Below are 26,160 nucleotides of genomic sequence, written 5' to 3'. Positions count from 1 at the left end.
AGTCCCCTTGCTAAGGATTCCTGTCTTTGGAAATTTCTAACTACAGAGATACTTAAATTTCTTTAGACTTTTGAGAAAACAAACATTAGACATCAGGCAACTAGAAGGGGATAGTATTCATTCCTGCATGTGTCACAACAAAGGTGCACGGATACAGGTCAAAAAGCAGTAGCTTGATCTGCTTGGGTTTAAGACATCTCCATAAGCTCTGCATTTGGGACATTCAAACTCCGGTGCTGCTGCTGCGCTCAGATCCCAGGGCAACAGACAGTGCACACTCTTGCCCCACACTGCAGGAACAAATGGAAAAAAACCCCAGGCACCGATGAGGCAGGCAGGTCTGTGTCCTGCATGGGTGCTCTGCACTCTAGGCAGGCTGCATAAAAGCTGGTCACAAGTGCCAGCCCTGAAACCAAGGATGGGATGCATCTTACAGCTGCTTTTGTTCCCAAGAAAGGGCTGGGGGAGGCAGCAAGCTAGAGAGTTGATGCTGAAGGGCAGATGTATGTGTGTGGCTTCAGGGCCTGGGGACACAGGGCAGCCCTGGAGGATGCGGGAGGCTGGGCAACACAGCTGGAAAGAGGGAGCCTACAGCTGTAGATGGCTGCAGGCATTGGACAAGGTGCTGGCAACTTGGAGCTAAGGAAGCAGAAGCTGCAGACAGGACAAGCAATACCCCAGCAAAGGCGGAGTACTGTTTGTGACCACCCACGGTGGTGGTCCTCGTGTGGCTGACAGCAGATGCTCCTATGCTCCTCGTGTAGCTGACACCAGACCTTTGAGCAAGTGTGCTCAACACTGCAGCTTTAAATGTTGTTCTAATTTGCCTGATGACCACTGCAGCATCATGGGCCCCCAGCTGACTGTCACTGGTATTTGGCAGAAGGAGGGACAGAAAGCCACTGACTCAAAGGACCCAGAGACCTCTGCTGCACCTGAAGCTTTTCTGGTGACAATCAGCCCACACCACCACCCTTTTAACAGTAGAACCTTCAAACATCAACTCTCCTTTATCTATCACAAAAGTGCCAGCACGCGCGAGCCCCAGTGCAGCCTCCCGCTTAGAGCAGGACTATCTCCAAGTAAGGGCAGCTATTGCTTTGCCCAGCCACCCAGGTTTAGGGCCAAGCCATGAGGCAACTGTGGTGCTTGAGGATCACTTGGGGGCTAGAGGTGCCTGTGAAGCTCAGTTGCAGAGTGGTCTCCCAGGGGAGGAGGACAGCAGCCACAGGAGCCACACTGCTGAGTCCAGGAGTGGGAAAAGAAGCTGGTAGCTGCCTTCAGCGTCCCATCTTGATGTCATGTGGAGGAACAGCAATACAGGTTGTTCCTAGAGGATCTCCAGGATCCAAAGAGCAAGATTTTCCGAAGTCTCTCACTAGCATTAATGCATGAGCTTCTGACACAAGTGAGCTTGCGAGCAAGGGGAGCCTGGAGAAGCACAGCAATTCCATCAGTAACTGTTTGGTGATGATTAGGGAAATACAACCACCACAAGCCAGGGAAGTCCATGCTGCCTGACGCATCGTTTTCCCCCCAGCAAAAACACTAGGAGTAGTCATCCACAGAAACAGGATTCTGCTGCAGTTGCCAGGGGTGCCAAGAGCTGGAGGCCAGCACCCTCAGTAACTGTCTGTGTCCATAGAGAAGTTTCCACTTTCCAGCTTCATCTGTTTAATTTGAACATCTCTCTGGTTTACCAGCTCACGTAGTCTACGGATTTCTTCCTGTTGTCGGTAAAACATCTGCAAAAGCTGTAAGAAAAGTCACATTTTATCTCCCTTACAGTAAGGAAACACAAGACTTACTCTGTCAAATGTCACCAGTCCTGTCAAATCTCACTTCTGAGAGAAACCATTTAAGGAGGAAGACTTCAACCAACAGAATGAACATCAGCAGTGCTCCTGCTGTCCTCTAGCTTGGACTATAAATGCATGTGTTTCTCAGCACCATTTAGTGATGCTACATTGGATTCATTCAATGGAAAAGATCAGAAAAAGTAACTTTCACACTACTGATTGCTCCAAGAAAGCCTAAACACATAGAGTATTTGGAGTCTAAATTCCTGGATCTGCCATGTCTCCTACTCTGACCTTAGGCATGTCCTTTTACTTCTGGTCTTTTTTCCTATTGATCCTGCACCACTGCACAAGCTTTGGTTACGATACACAGAGGGGTTTGGCTGTCAGTTAAGTCAGATCATGTTGCTGCCAGGACCTTTTCTGGAGCCATTCCCAGGAGCAGGCAGTGACCAGTAGCCAGCCTCAGTGGCACTGCACTGCCAAGTTGTTCCCCAGCAGTGAGCTTCCGAGGCAGGGGCAAAGCCAGCTCCTTTCCCATGTCAGGGTCTACAATATAGCTAAGCGCTCAAGGCTATATGGATGCACCCCGGGCCAAGGAAGCAGGATACACCCACTTCTTCCACAGATATCCCTGATGCCTCATGGGGCTCTCTGAACACAGCTCCCATAGAAGGTTTACACTGCATATACCCCCTTCCCTTCTCCAGACCCTGGAGGTCACAAGCGCCTCCTTGTCCCCAGACACCAGGCAGGTCAGTGCACAAGAATGCCTAAGAAGCAGGAATACTGACTGCTTTCGCCTTTCCAGACTCCCTCAGCTGGGCCACATTTCTGCTTCAGCTCTGCAGCCAGAGCATGCAGAGCTTCTGCCCCACAAAGAGCTTGCACTGGCCAGGTCTGCATAATAAATCCTCCCCAGATTCTGTCACCTTGTGAATGGCATCCTTTTGCTGGCTGAGGATTCCACCCACAGTCCCAACCCTTCACCCCAGATATTCACACCTCATTTTCTGTTTTGGGTGGTGGGCACTCAAATATGTCAAAGCTACTGGAGAGACACATTTGCTCATTTTTTGGCAATTTCTCCTCCACTCTGGGAAGTTTTCTTCTATGTTCAGTCTCATTTGGCTCCTGCACATCCTCCAGCGGCATCCTTCCTCCCCAGCCCTGGTGCTGGCTCAGGTCATCAGTCTTTGCAGGTGGCTCTGTCTCAGGAAGCTGTGGTAAGGAATTCACAACTCCAGAGCCTGGTCTCAAGGATACCAAGAGAGGTCCTAGGGGAGGAGGTAGGTGACAGGTTAGGACTTAGGAACCACACTGAGAAATCAGCTGTAAGCAATCACTCAAACAGCCTGAAGGGATAAATGAGTGGAGCGAATTCCAGAGTTCACAGTGGTGAAGATTTTAGCCACCAAATTATTTTAGCTTACAGCCATATCTGTTATGTCTCTCTTTTTCCTTCCTTTCTTTCTCTGGAACTTGACAGGCAAGGGAGCTAGTAGCAGTTTACCAAAGCCCTCGAGAGCTGAAGGGCTGGGGAGCTCTCCATGTACTGACCTTTGTTAATTCCATTCAGCCACTCTTGTGCTGTAAGTGCTGGCTGGGCTGCTGTGGTCAAGGGGTAGATGTCTTCCTGGTATGACTCCGACTGCAAGCAAACAAAAGTCCAGAGTCACCATATCAGTGAGGTTTTGGCTTATAGGGACTATACTGGATTGTGGTGGAGAAAGGAGTTTGTTCCACCTCAGCACAGGATGTGCCATGAGCACTCACCAGCTTGGACATAAAACCTTCTTGTCTGCCCTGAGCCTCCTCCTCCTCACCCCAACTCAGAATTGTATCTGAAGGCCTATTTTAATTCCTGCCAATAAGGTCTTTACACATCCAGACAACAGACTGGGCGAGGTTGGTGAAACACTAACCCAGTTCTCACAAATTCAGCACTCCTGAGGATGAAGTAAGTGGATACGACGGATAGGCACAAGTCACAAATTATTAGCTGATCATCAGCTGACAGAAACTGGCCAAGCAGATAACACTGGCAGAACATGCCTGACTGGTCATTGCAATGAGCATTAGTTCTTGCTGCCTTTCTGAACTCAAGGCATTCATACCTTCCAGTGTTTCTGGAATCCATTGTTCCCTTTTTCCATGGGTGATTCTTCTTTCTTCCACAAGCAGATTGTCATGTAACTCAACGACACCCCCAACTCTTCTCTCTTTTGTCATTATGTCAAACACAGACACCTAACTCCCGAGTTACCCAGCCAGGGTTTGTTGGCATGGCTTTCCCACAAGCTGACCAGCTTTGTCCCTCAGTTCAGGAGAGCGAAAATCTGTTATACCTACTTTCCTGCCCTCAGGAGTCACACAGAGAGGGCGCTGCCTTCTTTTTCACTGATATTTGTCCAAGACACGAACATGACCTGAGGTTAACTTACCCGTCGAGGCACAATCATGGAGATGGGCTCAATCATGTTTTTAGTAGGTATCAGTTTGTAGAAACGGAAGATTTCACAAGCTGACACTTCAAGGCCTCTCTTTGGCATCATTCCTGGTAGGATAGCATGAAAGAAACAGGATATAAATCTCCCTAGGAAAGTTAGTGTCATCCACATTGGAATAGGGACGACACTAAACAACAAAAGGAATCACAGCATCAGCTATACAGCAGTGAGGTTTGAAGTCTGCAGTCAAAACTGGCTCAGTGGCACAAATAACAAGACTAAACAATTTTGGTTTCTGTCAGACCATCAAGCTACATATAGGGTCTGTGTTTTTCATGCCAAGCCTCCTGTTCCTTCTTCATTCTCATGAGCTGCAAATTGAGTGAACAGGACTGAGCAGAATTGGCAGGGAATGCCACAGGATTTGACTATCAGGATCAACAGGAAGGGATTTCAGGACACCTGAACACATTAGAAGAGCTACATGAGTCATGCTGAAAGCTCTTCCAGCCCAGTATCCTTCCCCCAGCACTGTACCAAAGCAGAATGGAGTAGGAGTAGGATGTGAACACCTACTTTGTCAGAAAGCACCATTTGTCCTTCAGGGACTCACTGAGCCACACAAAGTCTCAAAGTACCTAGTAACCTCACTGGATTTCTATCTCATAAGCTTATAAAGCCCAAAGCCTACTGTCCTGGGTACAACAGTAGCAGTCATTTTTCTTCTTCTCAGTAGCTGGTGCAGTGCTGTGTTTTTTTACTTTCAGCCTGGGAACAACACTGATAACACTGATGTTTTTAGTTGTTGCTCAGTAATGTTTAGTCTGGCCAAGAACTTTCTGAGTCTCATGCTCTGCCAGGGAGGAGGGGAAGCCAGGGGGAAGCAGAGACAGGACACCTGACCCAAACCAGCCAAACAGGTATTCCATACCACAGCACATCATGCCCACTATATAAACTGCAGGCAGTTACCCAGAAGGGTTAGATCACTGCTTGGGTCGGGCTGGGTATCAATCGGTGGACAGTGATCAGTTGTATTCTCTTCCCTTGTTATTTCCCTTATCATTATTATTATTGGTGGTAGCAGAAGTGGTCTGTGTTATACTTTAGTTACTGGACTGTTCTTATCTCAACCCGTGGGAGTTACGTTCTTTCCATTCTCCTTCACATCCCTTTGGGAGTGGAGAGATGAAGAAGTGGGGGGGAGTGAGCAAGGTTCTGAATTACCAGCTGAGTTTAAACCACGACACATATGAAGACACATGCATATCCATTCCCTTAACAAAAGGGATTGTCTCTCCTTTAGACCTTGCTTCATTGTGTCCTACAGAAGCTTAGTTTTTTACTAATACCAAATGACCCCATTAAACAGTAGATTCTACATGAAGGGCCAGTGATCATTACATTGTGCATTCATCTAAATGTAAACCTAAGCTCCACTCCTCTACATCCACATTGTATTCTGTTTTGCAAATACTGGGGGATAAGATATAGTGAAATAACCTTAGCAGTATGATTTGATCGGCATAACAGGTCAGGTCAGGGAAGCAGATTTGATTCATTCAGGCCCTTTAAAAACACTTGAACGCTTCCTTTTCAGTGAACAAATTTTAAGACTATGACAACCAAAAATTAGGATACTATATACTGCAAGGATCGTAAAAGCTGAGTAACAGACAGATATTCCAGTTAAGTTTAAAATCATTTATTCCTTTCCAATAACAGTTTTTTTGAAGGACACAGGTACAAAATTCAGTGCTGCTAAATGTCTGTAACAACGTACTGGAAGAATGGGAGTGTCTGCAAGTAGTGTGGAGGGGTGGCAAATGGTCCTAAAAACACATCAGTTTATAGAGGAATACAGATTACAGGGTAGACTGGAGAAGGTTCAAGAAAAGGATACCAATAGGAGCTGAGAGCTGAAAGCCAAATTGTGTAGCTTGAATGAGCTAAGCAATGGGTAGTAAGTGAACAGGTTAATAAGCACGGGCCTCCAATGGAGTAGAGGTGACCTAATCACGGCAAGTCTATCACTAACTGGGAAATGCCAGCAAAGGAGAAGATAGAAAAGCAGTAAGAGTGAAGGTATTAAGATGTGGAGCACCCATTACCAGAGAAACCCCAGAGCGGAAACAATGTCAACAGAGTTCAATGCCAAAAACCTTGGAGCAGATTCACAATGGGCAAGGCGCATCCTCCACCTTTAAATCCAGACTATCCTCCCTTCCACCTTGATTAGGTATGCAGGAGAGGATGCAGCAGTGACTGGTAAAGCTGCCTGGCCCATGCTATGCTGGTCAGAAGGGTACCCTCTAACCTGTGCCCCTGTAATATCATGTGTGATATAAAGGTAAACTGGGTCAAGCTGGCTGCTGTGCACCTGTATCACAGTAGGTTAGAGATTGGAAGGGACCTCAAAAGATCATCTAGTCCAATCCCCCTGCCGGAGCAGGAACACCTAGATAAGGTTACACAGGAACGTGTCCAGGCGGGTCTTGAATGTCTCCAAAGAAGGAGATTCCCACAACCTCCCTGGGCAGCCTGTTCCAGTGTTCCGTCACCCTCACTGAGGAGAAGTTTCTTCTCAGGTTTAAGTGGAACCTCTTGTGCTCCAATTTGTGACCCATTACCCCTTGTCCTTTCATTGTTTGCCACTGAGAAGAGCCTGGCTCCATCCTCGTGACACTCCCCCTTTATATATTTATATACACTAATAAGGTCACCCCTCAATCTCCTCTTCTCCAAACTATAGAGACCCAGCTCCCTCAGTCTTTCCTCATAAGGGGAGATGCTGCACTCCCTTAATCATCTTAGTTGCCCTGCGCTGGACTCTCTCCAGCAGGTCCCTGTCCTTTTTAAACTGAGGGGCCCAGAACTGGACACAGTATTCCAGATGAGGTCTCACCAGGGCAGAGTAGAGGGGAAGGAGGACCTCTCTCGACCTACTAACCACCCCCCTTCTAATACAACCCAGGATGCCATTGGCCTTCTTGGCCCACAAGGGCACAGTGTCGGCTCATGGTCACCCCTGTCGTCCACCAGGACCCCCAGGTCCCTCTCCCCTACACTGCTCTCTAACAGGTCGTTCCCCAGCCTATACTGGAACCTGGGGTTGTTCCTGCCCAGATGCAGGACTCTACACTTTCCCTTGTTATATTTCATCAAGTTATTCCCCGCCCAGCTCTCCAGCCTGTCCAGGTCTCGCTCGATGGCACGTCACAGCCTTCTGGCGTATCGGCCACCCCTCCCAGCTTAGTGTCATCAGCAAACTTGCTGATGAGTACACTCAATTCCCTCATCTAAATCGTTGATGAATATATTAAATAATACTGGTCCCAGTACCGACCCTTGAGGCACTCCACTAGATACAGGCCTCCAACTAGACTCCGCCCCATAGACTACAACTCTCTGGCTTCTCTCCTTCAGCCAGTTCACAGTCCACCTCACGACCCGATCATCCAGACCACACTTCCTCAATTTAGCCGCAAGGATGCTGTGGGAGACCCATGTCAAACGCTCTTGCTGAAGCTCAAGGTAGACCACATCCACCGTCCTACCATCATCCATCCACCGCGTTATTTCCTCATAAAAGGCTACAAGATTGGTCAAGCAGTCGACTTTCCCCTTGGTGAAGCCATGTTGACTGCCCCTCATAACTCCTCTTATCCTTGATATGCCTTAAGATGGCACCAAGGATAAGGTGTTCCATCACTTTCCCAGGAACGGAGGTGAGGCTAACCGGTCTATAGTTACCCGGGTCCTCCTTCTTTTCCCTTTTTGAAGACAGGAGTGACATTTGCTTTCCTCCTCAGTCCTCAGGCACCTCTCCCGTTTCCCAAGACTTGGTAAAGATGATGGAGAGCGGGTCTAGCAATGCACCTCAGCCAGTTCCCCTCAGCACCCGCGGGTGCATCCCATCTGGACCCATGGATTTATGGATATCCAGATTGCTCAACTGATCTTTAACCCATTCCTCATCAACTAAGGCAGACTCGCTGCTCGTTGACCTATCTTCATCCGGGGTCTCAGCGGTACAGGGCTCTTCAGGGCTGCCTCCAGCAGAGTAGACAGAGAGACAAAGAAAGATGCATTCAGTAACTCTGCCATCTCTGTATCTTCTGTCACCAGGGCACCCATCCCATTCATCAGCGGGCCTACATTGCCTCTGGTGTTAGTTTTACCTGCCATGTATTTGAAAAAAGCTCTTTCTGCTGTCCTTGACCCCTCTCACCAGCTTTAATTCCAAGGAGGCCTTAGTCATCCTAGCAGCTTTCCTACATCCTCTAGCAGCAGCCTTATATTCTTCCCAAGTGGCCAGCCCTTCTTTTCCATGACCTGTAAACTGTCCTCTTCCACTTGAGCATACCGAGCAATTCCCTATTTAACCACGCAGGTCTCCTGACCCTCTTCCTCGACTTCCTACGTGTCGGGATGCTCCGATCTTGAGCTTGGAAAAAGCAGTCCTTGAACGTCAACCAACTATCTTGGGCCCCTTTCCCTTCAAGCAGCCTAGCCCACTGGATTTCCCCTAGCAATCGCTTGAAGAGGCCAAAGTTTGCCCTGCTAAAGTCCAGGCGTTGCGATTCTACTTGCTATTCTACTGACCCTACCAGACAAGATCCTGAATTCTCTACCATCTCGTGGTCACTGCAACCAAGGCAGCCCTCAACCTTCTCACTCCTTCAACCGACTCCCTTGTTAGTGAGGATGAGATACCAGCAGCGCACCTCTCCTGGTTGGCTCATCCACCATTTGCATGAGGAAGTTATCATCGCATACTCATTGGAGGAACCTCCTGGGACTGCGGGCTGGGTTGCCGAGTCAGTCCTTGCTAGCACACATTACAGGGAAGTTAAAATCGCCCACGACGACCACGGCCTGTGACCGTGAGGCCGCGCTGTCAGCTGCCTGTAGAAGGCCTCGTCAACTTCCTCACCCTGATCCGGTGGCCTGTAACAGACCCCCACAACAGTATCGCCCCTGCCAGCCTGCCCCCTTAATTCTCACCCACAGACTCTCGACTCGCTCATCATCTGTCCCCGGACAGAACTCAACGCATTGTAGCTGCTCTCGCACGTAAAGAGCAACCCCACCACCCCGCGTGGCTGGCCTGTCTTTCCTGAAAAGGACATAGCCCTCCATGACTATATTCCAGTCATAGTGCCAGCTGTCCCACCACGTCTCTGTGAATTGCCACCAGCACTCATAATCTCCCGACTTAACACAGGTTTCTAGCTCCTCCTGCTTATTTCCCATGCTGCGCGCATTGGCGTACAGACATTTCAGGGAGCGAGCCGAGCACACCGATTTCACCCCTCAGGATTACAGGAGGCCTCCCAGTCATCATCAATTCCCGATTGCGAGCGCTGTCCCACTGAGGCAAGCCGAGCTACAACCCCATCCCCCCTTCAAATCTGAAGTTTAAAGCTCTCCCTGGAAATGCAGCCCCGCTAATTCGTGCCCCAGCATCCTTTTACCCTCTGTGCGATAGAACCTTTCCCCACATGCCAACGTCCAGGCCGGTGCCCTATAAAACCAGCCGTTATCAAAGAATCCAAAGCCCTGCCTGGAGCACCAGCCTCGAAGCCAATCGTTTATGGATCTGCATTTTCCCCATTCAGTCCCACATCATCAACAGAAGATGGAAGGAGCGAAGAGAAGATCACCTGAGCCCCAGAGTCTTTCACCATCCGCCCCAAGGCCCTGTAGTCTTTCTTCATCTCCCTCAGAGTGCGGGAAGCAAGTTCCCCTTCACCCGTCTGGAAGACCAGCAGCGGGTAGTAGTCTGTCGGGCGCACCAGGTTGGGGAGCGCCCTGGTGATATCCCTGATCCGGGCTCCAGGCAGACTACACACTTCCCTACGATGAGGGTCAACTCTGCATATCGGGCCCTCTGTTCCTTTCAGAATGGAATCACCCACTGACAATGACCCTTCTTTCTTTCTTACCAGAGGCAGTCTTGAGGTGCGAAGTCAACCGCTTTTTCCTATGTGGCCTTGTAGGCGGGCCTTGCACCACATCCTCACCTACCTCTCCTTCCAGATCCAGGGCCTCAAACCTATTACAGAGGGACACCTGGGGGAAGCGGGGCAGGAAGGGAGGAGGGCTGCCCACGACGCCGAACCGGAACTCGCTTCCAACCCTCCTCATCTTTTTGGTCCCCTACCTCCGGGCGACAGCTACATGACAGGGGCTGTCTCAGTCCATCCCCCTCTGTCTGAGAGGGCAGGGGGTCCATCCTCTTTTGGGGGGTATCTCCCTGGAGCCGTTCCAACTGGTTAGCCAGGGAGTTACTCCAGCAGTCGATCTCCCTTTCACACTCCCTGATGCTCCTCAGCCTCTCAACCTCCTCCTTAAGTTCAGCCACCAAGCTGAGCAAATCTTCCACCTGCTCACACCTCACACAGGTGGAATGCTGTCCTCCTTCCCCCGGCAGCAGCAGGCTCTGGCACTCCCTGCATCCAGAGACCTGAACAGCCACGGTTAGGGCCGGGGTCTCTGTCTGCGTTGCTACAGCCCTCTTACTGGTAGCTCTCTTTCTGGAGGCGACCATACTGGTCAGCACAACGACCTACCTGTTCCTCCCTGCACCTACTGGGCAGCGACCCCCGTCGCTGCCCTCTCAAAGGCTTTTTCAAGTCAAGGGGCAGGGGAGTGGTCGCCGTTCGCCGTGGGAACGCCCCCCGCCACGTCAGCCACTCTTTCGCAAGGGCTGCTGGAACTTTGGGAATCGGGAAGTGTTGGCTAATGTGGGGAATCGCGGTGGCTCCGCTCTATCCCCTCTGATTTTCCTGATCTCGGTAGAAGATCGCGGTCACTGTAGCGTGCCGGCTGCGGCTCTAGCTAGGCTAGCTCCAATCAGCTGACTGATTGTAAACCTGCATAGACTCAAATCTGGCCCACTCTCTTTTCTAAATGATATTTTGGATAGTCCTGGACTCTGGCAGCCTTTAAAACAAAGAAGTCACCATCTTCCTGTAACATTTGACATATGCTGTCACTCACCCATTCCCTTCTGTGGTAAATGAGAACGATATTCCATCAGGTAGTACATGTATGGTTTCTCAGGGCTTATCTCGTAGTACCGTATATTTCCATCACCCTAAAGGCAAAGAAAATTAACGTAAGCCAACCTCTGCTGCTTAGTATGACAGTCTGAGAAGACTGGCCTCAGAAGCCATGCAGAGTCAAGAATGAACTAAATATTTACCCCCAGATTCCTATGTGGGAAGGCTAGGGCTCTGCAGTGTGCCTCCCCAGCATTTGCTGACCGGGAAGCACTTACCTTTCCCACCACATAAAGCATGTGTGTGTCTGAGTCGTAGAAGGGAAACAGGATTCCAGAGGAGCCATCCAGATCCTCCTCCAATAAAGGCACAGAAAGGTCATCCTGGCAGGACACAGGAAAAACAGAGAGCTTCAATCACTGGCCAGTCACCTCGAGTCAGGGACATCTCAGCGGAGCCCCACCTGACAGTGGCACGTAAGCCAGCTTCTTCAGAAACTCATACTCTATAATGACCCTAGGCCATGGCCAGCTGCCCTGAACAGAGGGTCATGCACAGATTTATTCAAAGTTCTGTGGGTGAGAAATGGGTGCTCTGTCCCAGGCTCGCAATTGAGTGCAGCACCTCAGGACATCAGTTCGTGACAGTGGTACAAAGGGTGACAGCACAACAAAGAGGCAAAAGACTGTGTTACAAGGTAGTTAACACAGAAGGATGAAGTGAGACACTGACAAAGGAAAAGAATATAACTGTGTAAGAGAGGGGTAGAAAACAGCAGGGTTCCATAGGGCTAGCAGGCATCGTGATAGGAGAGCATGTCTTGGAAGTGATCAGTAAGTACTATCTCAATACTCCAATGTCAAAGGTCATCAGAAAACAAACACCCCACATTTTTTAACTCAGTTGAGGGCTTCACCTGAGTAGGCTACGTCTAGAGCTCATTTCTGTTTCCAGTACCAGTATCAATTTGCCAGGAAGACCAGGAAGAGCTGCTTTTAAATCAGAGTTACTGTGACCATCCAAAGGTTCTTCGAATGATTTCTACCCATAGCAGGCACAGCATTCTGTCTGTCCTGGTGGATTTCTATGCTGGAAGTTTTGAGAGCTTAACAGTGTCATAACATAAGGACTATCACCAACTAAGTATTTGACAGATCACTTCTGAATTGCTGTTATAAACCGGTTCTTGGGTATTTGGCAGGTAGAAAAAGTTAATGAGACAGCAAAAGAGAGAAAGAAAACTGAAGCTGGTGTGGTTAAGACTGCTGGTCCAACTCACTTGGTCCCATAATGCAATTTGCCTATTATTCCACCGAGATATTCCAGTAGAGATCAGTTTTTTCATGTTTCCAAGGAACAAGACTTTATTGGCTTTGTGAGAGTTGTAGCTGGCTTCCTATAGGAAGAGAAAGGACACTGTGTGAGGAAGAGACAGCACTCATCGCATAGCTACATTTCATGTTACACAAGACTCAGTAACTTCTGCAAGATTTGCTCAGCCTGCCTGAACTACAGTGAGCAAGATTTCATGGGCATCTGAGAAAGGCAGCTTAAACTCTTCAGAGCCATCTGCAAAAGCCCAGTCAAACTACTGAATTACATGTTTGCAAAAGGACAATCTCTTAATTGCTGCCAGGGCTTTGTGTGCCCAAATCTGTGCAAATACCTAGGAATAAGTCAGCTTCACCTTGCCAACAAATACAGAATCCAGGCAACAATAACAACCCTGGCAATGGGACACTTGCACCCTTCTGTCCACCTGATCTCTACAAGTCCTCCCTGTGGCATCCCACACAGGACTGCATGAGGCAGCTATGAGAACAGTGCCCTTTGAAAGGAGTTTCAGGGAGCAAGCAGCATGGTAGTAAGATGTGGAAACTCTGTGTTCAACAATGACAGCAAGTGTTCCATGAAAAGCAGAAGGCAATTGCACCACCTGGTGTGTTGGGCAATGGAAGGCAGAGAGGAGTCTTCTTTAATGGCAATGAATCTATCCAGAAGAGGAAACACTCCAAGGGTGAGATCAGATAAACCACAAACCTCTGAACCCAACCTACCTGTAGGACTGTTCCTGCACGAGGGTCTATCAGACGTATCTTTCTGTCCCTACAGGCTGTGGCAAGGAGACTGCCATCTGTGTTGAATGACATAGAAAGGACCACATCTCTGTGAGCATTGAGGATCTTCACTGGGTTTGAGATGACAGTCTTCGTGGTGTCAAGGTTCCAGATCATTATCTGGAGAAATAAAAGAAAATCAGCCCTTTGCTGCCTGACCATCTGAGGGCTTTGTGTGCCCTATTCACCTCTTCTCTGCATGCATAGGTCTTGCCATCATAAGTGATTGTTCTCCAGCATTTAAAATATCCCCTGGTACTTACAGTAACATCAAGGATACACTGCTCAGAATGTCAAATGTTCTAATTTCCTTCACAACCACATTTTATACATAAAAGTGGCCAGCATCAGTGCAGATATTTGCACTAGCACAGGAATGAAGCCAAATAAAAAAACCACAAAAAAGTGCATGGCACTGCATATGGTATCTAATCCAGTAAAGGAGAACGGCACAGTAAACTTAAGTTCATCAGAGACTGGAAAATTAGGAAGTCCTTCTGAACTCGGAGCAATGTCCTTTTGCCTTTGGGGTCATCATGGAATTTCCCCCTGGGGAAGGCTTATGAACTCTTTAGCATTAGTTCACAGCTTGAAATTAAAACAAATTTCAAAACACCGTGCCAAACAGGGTACCCCAGGAGGACAGCTGCACATAGAACCAACCCACCTTGTAGTCATACCCAGAGCTGAAGAGGATGTTATTAGCAGTGGGATGCCATTCAATGAGACCAACTCTTCGAACATGCCCAACAAGTTCCTTCTTCGGACTGGTAATGGTTTTTGTGAGCAAGGGCTTGGGGATCTCCCAGATTTTCACCTGAATGGCACAGGATGGGTCTTTGTGAGATTCCTGAGTAAGGAGCTGATTTGGAACTTAACAATAACTATTATTCCCTTGGTATTATTGTGCCCTTGAGAGCGAATAGGAATGCTCCTGGCTTTATTGAATGCCAGTTATTTAAATTAGTGCCTTTACTTTTCTGTGGGCCTGAGGAATCCTCTTTACCCTCTATCTTTAGCCAGCAGTTCTACCAGTTTGTTTTAACTTGGTAATCCAACACTTAAACTTGGCCAAGCTGTCAACACAATTACAAAAATTTCCAATTACAATTATTTCCAAGGGGAAAAAGTAAATGACAGATCTTGCAGACCTTGCCTCGTAACAAACTTTGAGCAAAACCGAGCGAATCTGAAATAAACTTAAAAGAAATATATTATAGCAGTGATCAATCCAAACAGTCATCCACTCAATATTACCTAGTGAAAGAACTGACAACTCCCCTGGTCAGATGACAGCTACAGTACTGTTTGTTCCAGTGCTGAACACTTTGCAAATGACACAGCCATTTGTCAGAGTACACTGAGCCCATGCAGGTGGACAAAGTACTCAGAAGCCCACAGAGCAGATGTTCCAAAAAGAGAGACTGAGAAGCACTGCACTGAAGTTTATTCAACTTCAGCTGGGAGTGTAGTGTCTCATAACAGGTCTACCTGCACCCCTGGGTTCTACAGGGCTGCTGCATGAAGACAAAAAACCTCTGTCCTCCTGGAGGGGAAGAAGAAATAGAAGAAACCTGCAAAAGGGGCTTGACCTATGCAGGTATAATGAAAGAGTCTTTCCCTCACTAACTGTAGGAGCACAACTATTTAGGACTCTAACAGATGATTAACCCTTTGGCACAATGAAAATTGCTATGCTTGTCATATTTTTTCCTAGACTTAGCCTGAAGCAAAAGGGTAATGCTCTTTGAGGCAGATAGGTCATGGAAACTAGCCACATCTGCCCAAGTCTCCCATTGTTTGGCCAATGAGGATCACACCTTTATAAGACAAAGAAGGAGAGCTACAAATACAGGGACCTGCTGGGAAAGGTCATGAGCATTCTTCTCAACTGAGGAATCAAGCTCATCAGAAACCTAAGGACTGTGGGGTCCAGTAGCCTCCAGACAAAATTCCAGAGTGGTAAGAGAAAGCATCACACTTTACAGCTTCAACAGCTGTCACTAACACAATAGAGCTGAGAGTGTAAGAAATGGAAAAGTAGATTGTGTTCATACTGAGAAATGCCTAGAATGAGCCATTCACCCCACATGCTATTAAATGGTTGGTGATAAAAGCAGGGAAAAGCCCCTGGCTGGTGTCTCAGACTGTATTAAATAGCAGAAATTGCCAATGCTTAGTGAGCAGGAGTGGGTCTTGGAGCCAGCCCAGCCAGGTCAAGCAAGAACAATGCGTGAGCCGTTTGCCTTGCTGCATTTTGAAGAAAACCTGACAAAGCGAATTCACAGAATTGCCCCTATAACCACAAGACATCCTCAGAAAGCTGAATTCATATGTTCCTGACGATATGCCAAAAGGAACAGAAGGGATAAGAGGATAAGCCCTCTCCCCATATCATTCAAACTCTCAGTGCCTGTCCTCAGTTCCAAGCCTGCCTGAAGCAGCACTGGGAACTGTAAAGGGCAATAGGTGAGACTAGCCATCCCCTCCCGTTCCAAAAATTACCACTCTACAATCTTTAGCTACACACTGCGAAAGATAGCTCTGGTATCACCAAGGCAAGCTCCAGAAAGGCTGATTAATGGCCAAGAAACCTCTGAGGAATGCGAGTAATGAGAAACTTCCACTACCTTCACAGAAGCTTGTGGCCATCCTCAAAAGCTCCAGGGAGACCCAGTCCAGTAAGAACAACCAGATGCATCCTTGCACACAAGCCAGAACAGTGGCTTATGCCACAGTGAGGCTCAGAAATGGTGGAGAGCACCATACGTTCAACAACAGAACGCAAGGAGTCTTGGGCTCTGATGTCCAGCCTAGTGGAAGTGGTTGACATCTCTAGGACCCCAGAAACTTCCTCAGACTTCTCTCAGGACAGAGAAAGTGTTGCTGTGGAGATGTGTCAATAGTATGTCCAGTCTGAGCTCTCTAGAACAGGACAGCACAAGACAGATGTTGACGTCATCTGTCAGTGGTGTGTGAATCCAACAGCAGGCACTGAGATGAAGGGAGAATGGGCACAAATCTGAGGAGAGGTGGGATGAAAAGAATTTGTTCAGTTTCTGGCTACCCTTCAACTTTATCGCAGAAAAGCATAGAGGAAATGGAGCCAGAGTCTTTGGAGGTGCACAGGGACAGCACCAAAGGCAATGAAAACAAATGGCAATATGGGCACTCCCTGGGGATCAGAGGAGCCCTATTTTGCCTAGAAGGGCACCCAACCCCTGGAATAAGGGACCAGTGAGGCCACAGCATCTGAAGCCTTGGAGATCTTCCAGCTCACCTGGACAAGGCTTGGAACAACCTGATTCAACTGACCTGCTTTGAGTAGGGCTTGGACTAAGTGAGCTCTACAAGTCTAGCTACTGGCTACCAGGCAAACGTCACACTAAGAAACACAGTCTGCTGTCCCCTGTAGTTAAAGGGGATGGAAGAGGTATCCCTACACTATGTCATTGTGTAGCAGACCCCTAAGGTCCTCGTGCCAGGATGATGGGAAGGTGGTACCAAAACAGAGAGTATATTCACAAACAGCAAGACCTCTTAGAACAACTTTTATTGATGAGCCCAGTGACAAGCTCAGTATTTTCATTGTTTAGATCATCAGAGAATGATCCAGTGCCAAGTTTCAGTAGGATATTGGAAAAGAAAGCTGACAGGAAGCAGCTTTTCTGCATAGACTCCAGAGTCCTGGTAGACAATAGGATAAATATGACCCAGCAGCATATCCTGGCAGGGATGAAAGCTAGCAACATCCTGGCCTGGTACAAAAAGAAGACAGCCGTTAGATCAAGGGAAGAAATTTTTTCATTTACTCAGCTATCATTAAACAGCAGCTGGAACACTGCATCAGTTTTGCAGTATCCCAGTGCAATAAAGATGCTGATAAGTGATTCCAGTGGAGACCACCAGGATGCTCAGAAGGTGGCAGCACTTGCCCTTTGAGGAGAAGCTGAGGGAGATGGGCTTGCTTACCTTGGAGAAGACACCTTCAAGGCAAACTTAGAGAAGCCTTCAATACTTAGAATACTGCTAAGGAATTAGAGCCAGGCTCTGTCTTGAAGAGGACAGGATACAGCAGGTACTAACTACACTGGGGAGGTTCTGACTACATATAAGGAAATATATTTCTCCACGGAAGCAGTGAAGAACAGGAACAGGTTGCCCAGAGAGGTGGTGAAATCTCTATCCTTGGGTTGCCTCCTGTGCTCAACGGACCTGCACAGGAGAACACCCAAGCTCCTTTAACACAAATGGTTTTGTGATTCTGTAACTGCAGCAGGAAGTTTCGAAACTAGTGCTCATTCCTCATCTAAGGATCAAAAGAGAGGTCCTTTCTGCCTCAGGTCCATCCCAAAACAGTATGAAAACTCAGCAAACATGTTGGAGGATAAAATAAAACCCTCACAGGCAGCCCGGAAATTTAAAGGCTTCAAAAAATAAAAGACAAGTATATCCAAATAAGCAAAGGAAAGTCACTACATGAAGGACAATTTAAAGAGCCTAGATTTCTAATTCAAGAGTGATTTTTGGCAGCTGAAATGGCTGAATGTGCACTAAGCCAGGGCTGAAGGAAATGACAAGGAAAACCTCCCTGATGCTGTGTGGTAGAGAGTAAATATACCCAGTGGAAGAAAATACATGGGGGATCTCCGGAAAAAAAAGATAGTAGTTAGTCAGATGGCTCTGTTGCAGAAGTTAACATCCCGCTTTTGACAGGACATGGAAAAACAAGCTTTCATGATCACTTAGATATGGGTTAAATTGCCCATTACAAACATTTCAGTTACTCATCTGCACCTATACTGAGGTAAAATGTGTGACTGCATCTTAATTATAATAATACCAGGTAAAACACTTATTGCAGAATGGTATGATACAGATTCCTCAGCTACTCCATAAGTGATCCAGCATGACTTTACAGAGTAACTGAGAAGAGAAACTCAAATTTGCTCTGCAGGGAATTAATCTGAAACAGCTGTTTCAGATTACATTGTGTTGAAGCTTTTGTTTGAAATTAAAGGAAGAGTTTTATAATGATTAAAATTGAATAGTAATTCCATTTTAAATTTGTATTCTTGTTTTCTCATGCAAACACACCCAAAAAGACAGAAGTCCCAATGAAACAGATCTTTCTTTACACACTGATTTTGATATATCATCTGGAAGGTCTGACCCCAAGAGAAAGAAAGTATCTTACTTTTACCTGACTTTTTTATATGTATATGTATGCTTTTACATCTCATCCGTGGACCTTTTGGTTTATTTTTCATTTCTCTCCCCCAAAAGAATATTAGCCATGTAACAACACCGTCAACAAGCTGGTAAACTTACTGTGGCATCTTCTGAACACGAAGCTATAACAAAGTCATTGAATGGGTTCCACTTGATGTCCAGAACATTCCCTCTGTGCCCCCATATTCTGGGATAATGTGGGTCGAGCTTGCCTGTCTGGAAAACACGTATCAACAAACCTAAGGTGAGCCATGTAATTACAGGACATTTTTAAAGAAGATCCAAGCCAGCTCCAGCAAAAAAACCTCTTCCTCCTTGTTATGCTCCCAGTGCCCTGGGTGGTCTCTGTCTATTGAGAATGGGCTATTGCTGTCCCTGCTAAGCAAGTCTTGATGATACCACTGAAAAGAAAGGAGTGTCCAGGCCTTTCTAATTACACACTGCTATGAAAAAATCTGTACACATGCAGCAGTTGAGACTGCTGAGGTTTAGAAGACAGCATTTGGTTCAGACATGAGGATAAAACTTTGAGGGGAAACACTCACAAGCAAATTGAATCCTCCATATTTTTTAAAGATCTTGGGGGGAGAAACACACACACCATAAGACTTCTTATCTCTTTCAGAAGACATTTCTTATAAGCAGGAAAAATATATGCATATATAGTTTAGCTTTTATTCTTTAGCTTCGTCAGCTAGAGTTTGTTTTATTTTTCAAGCAAAAAGGCATTTGTGACACAAATTACAAATGTAGTTTTTCTTGCAACAGCTATCTGTTTCTCCCTGATGGTGCTCAAATCCAGCCATTCACCAGATTGAACCAGATTCCAGACTCTCCTAAACGATTTCAAGTTTGGGTGGCATCTTCACTACTAAAAATCCCGCAGGAAGTGCACAAAGGAGTATTGAGAGCCTGATGCCACTTGGGAGCAGTCTTGCACCAGGAAAAAAACATACAGCAGGCACAGTGCTACAAAGCCAAACCAGTGTATTATGTGCTAGGAAGGCTGCTGGGAATTTTAGTAACATTGGAGCAGCACTTGCTTCTCACTGTCAGGAGCAGAAGTACAGGCCCACCTTCTATCCAAGACATCTGTCCAAAAGCAAAGGTCAGACACCTAGAGATGTGGTGGCAAGCTGGTCCTGATTACTGCTTTATTTTTGTCCCACCTCAAAGAATTACAAACCAAAATGAACACAATGCATGCTCTCATGGAAAGGAGACACTTCTATTGGTGCTCTCCCTGCTCCTTTCCAGAGGTGGGCCTTAGGAGTGTACAGCAGAGGGGAATCAGTGCTGGCTCTAACACGGATGTGGCCTGAATGTAATTTTCCCAGCCTTTAAAATGTGTATGGTCCTGAACGAAGAACAGGACACAACATGTAACTATACTGGCCTCACTGGAAAGTTTATCACATAGACTGGGACTCACCTGCTTTAAACTGAACACCGGAGGGCTTTGAAATGTAAAAGACTGTGCTTTTTCAGACTACAGTCTAAAACAATTGTGACAATGCAAAGTGACTTGGGAATGCAGAAGAGAGATAAAAGGCCTTTAATAAGCAGTGTTCCCCCACCCACAGTGTCCTTTTGTACACTTCAGGGCTTGGTTTCAATTTGGCAACTCAGTGGGCTGGGCAGCCAGCGCCACAAGGATCCCTTGATCCGTATGGGAACTCTTTCCCCTCCTATTGCTGACTGACTGTCTGCTCCCCATTCCATCTGGGAGACTCCCAGGCTGCCCTGAGCCTGCTCTCCCTGTCTCATCCTGCAAGGCTGTCCTACCACCATGTCCTCAGCAGGCTCAGCTGGCCCTGGAAAAGGAGCCCTTGCTCTTCCACCCACCAGCCCCAGTGCAGCCTTGCAGCCATGGGACAGAGCAGGACCCCGCAACACGTGAACCCCCAGGCTGCCAATAAACACATAGGACAGGCAGAGCTGCTGATCTCAGATGCACGTCTGCATGTGGAAGTGAAGCTCTTCACATGCTGGGGGAAGCTTTCGTCTCAAAAGCTATTTCAGTAACTAATGTATTGTTATGCATGCAGACTGACTTCCACAGAGATTTGGAGGGACTGAAAATCAGTGAATTTTCAACCTCACACTTTCTAACCTCTCAGCACTTCTGAAAAGTAGCTCCTTGACAAAAACCACTTCTACTGGGACAGCCCTTTCAACTCTCCGAAGAGCAGCTTGTACAGAGTAGGTATCCCTCCTTTAACAGCCAGTGCTGATGCATGGAAAGACTGGAGATCGCAAAGACTTGGATAAATATCTCCTTGTCTCTTGAGACTTTGTTCTCATCCCTTTGCTTTATGCTGCAAAGGAAGAGACAGACGCAGTCTCAAGTGAGTCTGGTCATTGGAGAAGGAAAAAGTCAGGCCTTTGCCACAAAAAGGAAGGCCACAAAACTGCTCTCTCAGTCAAAATCTTTGCTTGCTATGCACTGCAGGCAGTTCCCAAACACATCCGTGCCAGACACCAATCTATGCACAGGCTTGTAAGAAGGCCATTCATCTCCCAATTATAGTCACTGAGCCTGTGTTTCCTTGGACTTGCAAGATTAACAAAGGCAGTCAGTCTGTTCAGCCATCTTCCTCCCTGGTGAGATGTGCTGCCATTCAACAGTACATCTTCACGAGGGCCTGTCTGACACATCCTGCATCAGAAGACCATTCTCCAAGTGGTGGCAAATATTAAACTAATTCCTCTTCAGGCTGAAAGCAAAGGTCTGCTGAAAGGAGAGTCTCTATGGCAAAGGGCTATCTCCCTATATAACCTCTGTTGCTGTCAACCCTAACTCTCCCCCAGGCTCTCAGAGAGGAAGAACAGTGCAGCAGTCGAGAGTAGGATTTATGCAAAGACTGATGAGAGAGCTTGGTGCCCACAATAAGGAGCACAAGTCAGCAAGGAGGCACAGTCCAACAGAGAGGTTGAGCCTGCATTTAAGCACATCTTGAAGCAGGCAGTACCTCTAGTAGCACATGCAGAAAGAACTCCAAAAAGCATTGGAGGGACAAGAGCACCTCCAAGGGCAGGTTATTCACCCAGCCTGGAAAGTGTAGGCCTTCCTTTCCCAGCTACCATCTCCCGCACTCGCTAAAAAGCGCTCTTGCGCTTTTTCTCCACACGATGGCAAGGCTGTAAAGGGGCGGCTGCCTGTGAATCCAGTCAAAAGTAACCACAGATCAGAGGCTCATCATGAGAAGCCAATACTGTCCCATACATAATTTCCAGAGCAGCTGCCTTTGGTTCCCTGCAGCTGGGTCGACAGTACGCTGTCTTCCATGGTCAGCATCGCAAAGGATGGCAGCCACAAATACCACCACCAGGAGCACAAGTCAAAAGCTGCCTGTTTTTACCAGGTGGGACCAGCTGGGAAGTGTACCAAAAGCTGCCTGTTTTTACCAGGTAGGACCAGCTGGGAAGTGTACCACACTCCCGAGGCTCAGGGTACCTTCCTGTGAGCGGCTGAGGCCACTCTCCACACTCAGCAAGGGTCAGGAACAGGTATTCAGAGAATGGCTGTACAAAGCGCAGCACGTACAGTTACTTTCCCCGATCCACCACCAATGGTCAACCCTCAAGGGACTTGCATCAGAACCAACACAGTTCATAAAAAGCTCTATAACTTCATCCTGATTTACACCCCTTAATTCTTCTGGTCTCATCAGGATCTGGAGCAGTGAGCTCCACATCTGAACTGCAGAAGGATTCACATTGGCTGATAACAGTTTGCTCCCTTTACCAGGATTCCAGGGATTCCATACCACAAAAAACAAGAATTGCTCCTTATGCTTCTTCCCCATCCTCATGACAAGTTTTATATATCTCACTTCTTTGTCTTTTTTTCCAGACTCACTGAGGCCTAATTTACAAAGTCTTTCCTCGCATATTTTCATTGATGTACTTTAATAACCTTTTTCTGTATCTCCCAGTTCTACCATGCCTTTGAAATAAGGCAGTTATTTCTGCAGGCAGGTATTTCAGATCTGGATGGAGTGTTAAGCAGGTGTTAAGAATGGAAGAATTACTACTGAATATAAGCCTAGAGAGCTGAAAAAGGTGAGAAGACAGAAAAAATGAATAGTACCTAGTGCAAGCACCCTCAGCTCATTTTGCCAACATTTTGAGAGCTGGCTCCCACCCCCTGTCCCACAGTCACCAGCTGCCTGCATGCAGGTGCAGCTCTGTAAGGACAAGTTCTTCAGCCTCAACAGATCATGATTGAGGGGGCAAAAGTGACTCAGTCAAGAAAAACAAGGCAAGGGTTAATTTTAGAAGGACTGTCTTTGAACAGCACCTGCAGTGAAGGAGATGAACAAACAAAGTCGAGGAGGGCCAGGAACTGTGCTAAGTTTTTCAAGCATAGCCAGTTCACTTTCATCCTTAGCAAATATATATTGAAAAAGTGGTAATGCAATAACACCATCAATTAACTTTTAATTAAAGGCTGAACTTTTGCCTTTCATCTGTTCTGCCCTGATTCCAGAGAGCTCATAATCTCATATTCAAGTTAATCCACATTAGTGTGTGTGCCTAATTTTTTCTGAAGCAATAAACATGAGATGGCCTGCTTCTCTCTCTCATCAGATCCATAAGTCACCAAAGCCCATAAACATGGGATTTGTTTCTAAAAGGGAAGCTTCTCCAGCATCGATGCTTTAAGCTTAAGAGCTTCACTGCCTGATAACTATTTCTCCACTCTTTCACAAAGCAGGAGGTAGAGTGAAACATACCGCATTTTCCTTTTGTTGTATCTGAAAACATGCCAGTAACACAGCTTTCAGATTTTGCCCCCTGTGTCTCCTAATTACTTCTATATTTAAAATTTCTCCTAGGAGACAAACATCTGAATAGCACAGTTCCTGCTCTTTATACAGGAAATGCAAATGAGATGTGAAATGAATGAAGGTGCTAAAAAACTGCAAGCAGCAATGTAAGACATAAAACTATACACAACCCAGGAATCACCTGCCAGGGCATCTGAGGCCCCTTCTATCACTCTGCAACCTGGACAGCAGCATTAACTGAATATCCTCTGTGTGATCTAGCTCCCTAGAAAGCCTGGCTCTCCTCCAGCCTCCTGATGCTCTCTCAAAAGCCAGCTTACCTCAGGAGAGCTCACCTGGTGTATGGGAATGACAGCAAAGGCCCCCCCGCACACACACTCAGTCACCACCGCAATGAAGTGGGGGTTTACAGCGCAGAACTGGTTGTCGTGGACATTGTGGGTGATGGGCACGCAGTCATAGCATTTTTCCTTACTGGCTGGTCTGCCATACACATGGCGGAACTTGGAGGTGCGGTACTGCAGGTTCCACGACATCTGCAATTGGAGAAACACAACGATTCATGACATAAGGACCAAGCAAGGCTTGCAGACCCCCACTCCCCAGCACAGGCTCACCCCTCCGCATCTGTGCTCCTCACATCAACGGCAGCAGTCATATTTTTCTCTGCTGGTCTTCACCCCTGTGGCATGACCTGTGTCTGCATCCATTGCAGATGGGGTGATGAAGGGAAGAGAGTGCAGGGGAGAGAAGACAGCTCTCTCCATCACCAGCTGGGCTGCGCATGCAGTCCCTATCACTGGGGCAGGGCCACACAGCAGCAAGTTTAAGAGGAGATGAATCCTGGTAGCACAGAGCTCAGGAAGGATAAAAGATACATCTTAGGTGGTGAAAGCATGGATGCATGCTTCATTTAGTCCTGAGGTGGCTTAGGACCAAAAATACGTCTAAATTTTGCGCATACGAAGGGGAAAAAAAAAAGAGATCTGACAGGTTACAGGAATAGTTGCTGTCACCCGTTGTTTTTTTCCCTACTAACAATGAATGACATTTTGCATGACTAGTTTATAACCGCACCATAGCCTTCTGACAGGCAGCATTTTAAATGGTGTTTAAATTAGATACGTAAATCATGCTAAACACAAGAACCCTTCCCACAGAGAGCACTGAAGCTTAACAGAACTCATGCAAGTGCTCTCAAGTAGGAAACTACCAGTGTTGGACAGAAAAGGCAATTCAGACTATTAACACTTGCTCTCTCAACAAGACCTAGACAGTGGGGATGATCCTACTGCCTAAGGGAAAAGAAATGCAGATCAGGCAAGAACGTTATGGGTGAAAGAGATCCCCAGTCAGCTGTGAGTATGGGCAAACACTGGAAGAGGGCTTGATTTTGCCCAGTACTGATTTCTTTAACATGCATTTGGTGAACACTGTTACTAGCAATGCTGGATCAAAATACTCCAGTTTGAGATGGGAACCCAACCAAGCAGCTTTTGAGTTACAGCAAGACTTAGACCACTCACTCATAGGGGCAAACGTTTAAGGGGAAGCATGCAATGGCAGGAACTCAAGAGCTTTATCACCTGACAAGGGGCCTAAGCAATTCTAAACTTAAATATCCTTTTTGCTGGCATGTTTTTGCATCCTCTTATGATGACTGTTTGAGGTTAGGAAACTGTACTGCTTGATCCTGGGCTTTTAAACTGAAACTTTACAAGCACCCATCAATACAAAGCTCACATCCCACATCACACTGGAAGATCTGTGCTATGAATAGTGCTAGGACACAAGTCCTGTCATATCTCCTGTTCCCAGAAGGAGCACGGTGTGGCCTGAAGTGTCATGACATATCTGCAATACAAAAGGGACAGATGCCCATTCTGAACACAACTGTGGTGAGACAGATCGAGACACAAGCAGCAGCCCAGATAGAGAAGCTGGGAAGAGCTGGATTGGGCAAAACACTTCTCTACAGGGCTGTATTTAAGCAGCTCCCGAGTTTCGGAAGAACATAATGTTACTTGCTGCACTCCAGGCAGCTACAACAGGTCTTGCATCTTTTATTCTCCACTCCTGCAAGATTGTCAGCTACTCAAAACTGCTTCCTGGCAGTAAGCAGAGTGGTCACTTGTGCCACCAGCTCCATTCCCCACCATTCTGTCTTGGAGGCAAGCCCACCTTGAATCCTCTCCCATCCTGTGTGAGTCCTGCAGCAGAGCAGGCCCCACCTTCTCCCTAACGGCCTTTGAGCTCCTCGGTGACCCCCACACTGGCATGTTTCCATGTACACCTCACCCTTTCCATTCCCCACCCTTGCCCACCACCTCAACATTAGGAGGATGGTCCTCTTCCTGCTGGAGGAAGGGACAGCAACAGGCTGCACATGAGAGCTGACTCCATGGACCACAGGGAACTAGCTGCAAAATCCTCCCCAGAGCAAGAGGCAGAGGCACCTCCATGGGGAGCCCCTCTCCCACATCTTTCCATGGCAAGCAGTAGACCCTCGTGTACAAGTAACCTTTCCCAGTTCTTCAAAACCTATTGAGGCTAGAGCTGCACTTTTCACCTACCTCCCCACATCCAAGGTGCCACCACACTACAGCACCTTCTTACCAACCTTCTCCTGGCCCTCATCAAACAGCCTCTTCCAGAGGAAAAGAGAACTGGAGAAGGAGACCCTGACAGTAGCAGGGCTCCATCTGCTCCCCCTCTGCTCACAGTGCCGGGCACAACCGAGGGTGCTGGGATCTGCCAGCGGC

General features: G+C 47.3%; 1 protein-coding gene across 1 annotated transcript; it reads right to left on the bottom strand.

The window, feature by feature from the left end:
* Window positions 1–751: 751 nt before the first annotated feature.
* Window positions 752–23,934, bottom strand: CORO2A (coronin 2A). The gene is made up of 11 exons (XM_061342690.1): window positions 23,734–23,934; window positions 18,705–18,821; window positions 14,041–14,190; window positions 13,314–13,493; window positions 12,536–12,652; window positions 11,535–11,639; window positions 11,255–11,351; window positions 4,244–4,356; window positions 3,360–3,450; window positions 2,805–3,076; window positions 752–1,754 (listed from the first exon to the last, which is right to left on the bottom strand). The coding sequence occupies exons 1-11, from the start codon at window positions 23,932–23,934 to the stop codon at window positions 1,623–1,625; spliced, it is 1,575 nt and encodes a 524-aa protein (XP_061198674.1). The 3' UTR covers window positions 752–1,622.
* Between the last annotated feature and the right edge of the window lie 2,226 nt (window positions 23,935–26,160).

The sequence above is a fragment of the Neopsephotus bourkii genome, unplaced genomic scaffold, assembly GCF_033783945.1.
Source record: "Neopsephotus bourkii isolate Nb327-2 ecotype Australia unplaced genomic scaffold, CSIRO-AGI_Nbou_v1 NB_1814, whole genome shotgun sequence".
In the NCBI taxonomy this organism is placed as follows: Eukaryota; Metazoa; Chordata; class Aves; order Psittaciformes; family Psittacidae; genus Neopsephotus; species Neopsephotus bourkii.
The sequence above is the reverse complement of the archived record's forward strand: the minus strand, read 5'-3'. Positions and strand labels throughout refer to the sequence as shown.

Excerpts from the sequence above, each read along its gene's own strand:
- CORO2A (XM_061342690.1), bottom strand. The coding sequence starts at position 23,934 with ATGTCGTGGAACCTGCAGTACCGCACCTCCAAGTTCCGCCATGTGTAT. Across the intron at positions 13,494-14,040 it reads GCTCTGGGTATGACTACAAG|ATAATGATCTGGAACCTTGA; the intron begins GTGGGTTGGTTC and ends TTATTTCTCCAG. Across the intron at positions 4,357-11,254 it reads TTTACCACAGAAGGGAATGG|GAATGATGCCAAAGAGAGGC; the intron begins GTGAGTGACAGC and ends CTATCCTACCAG.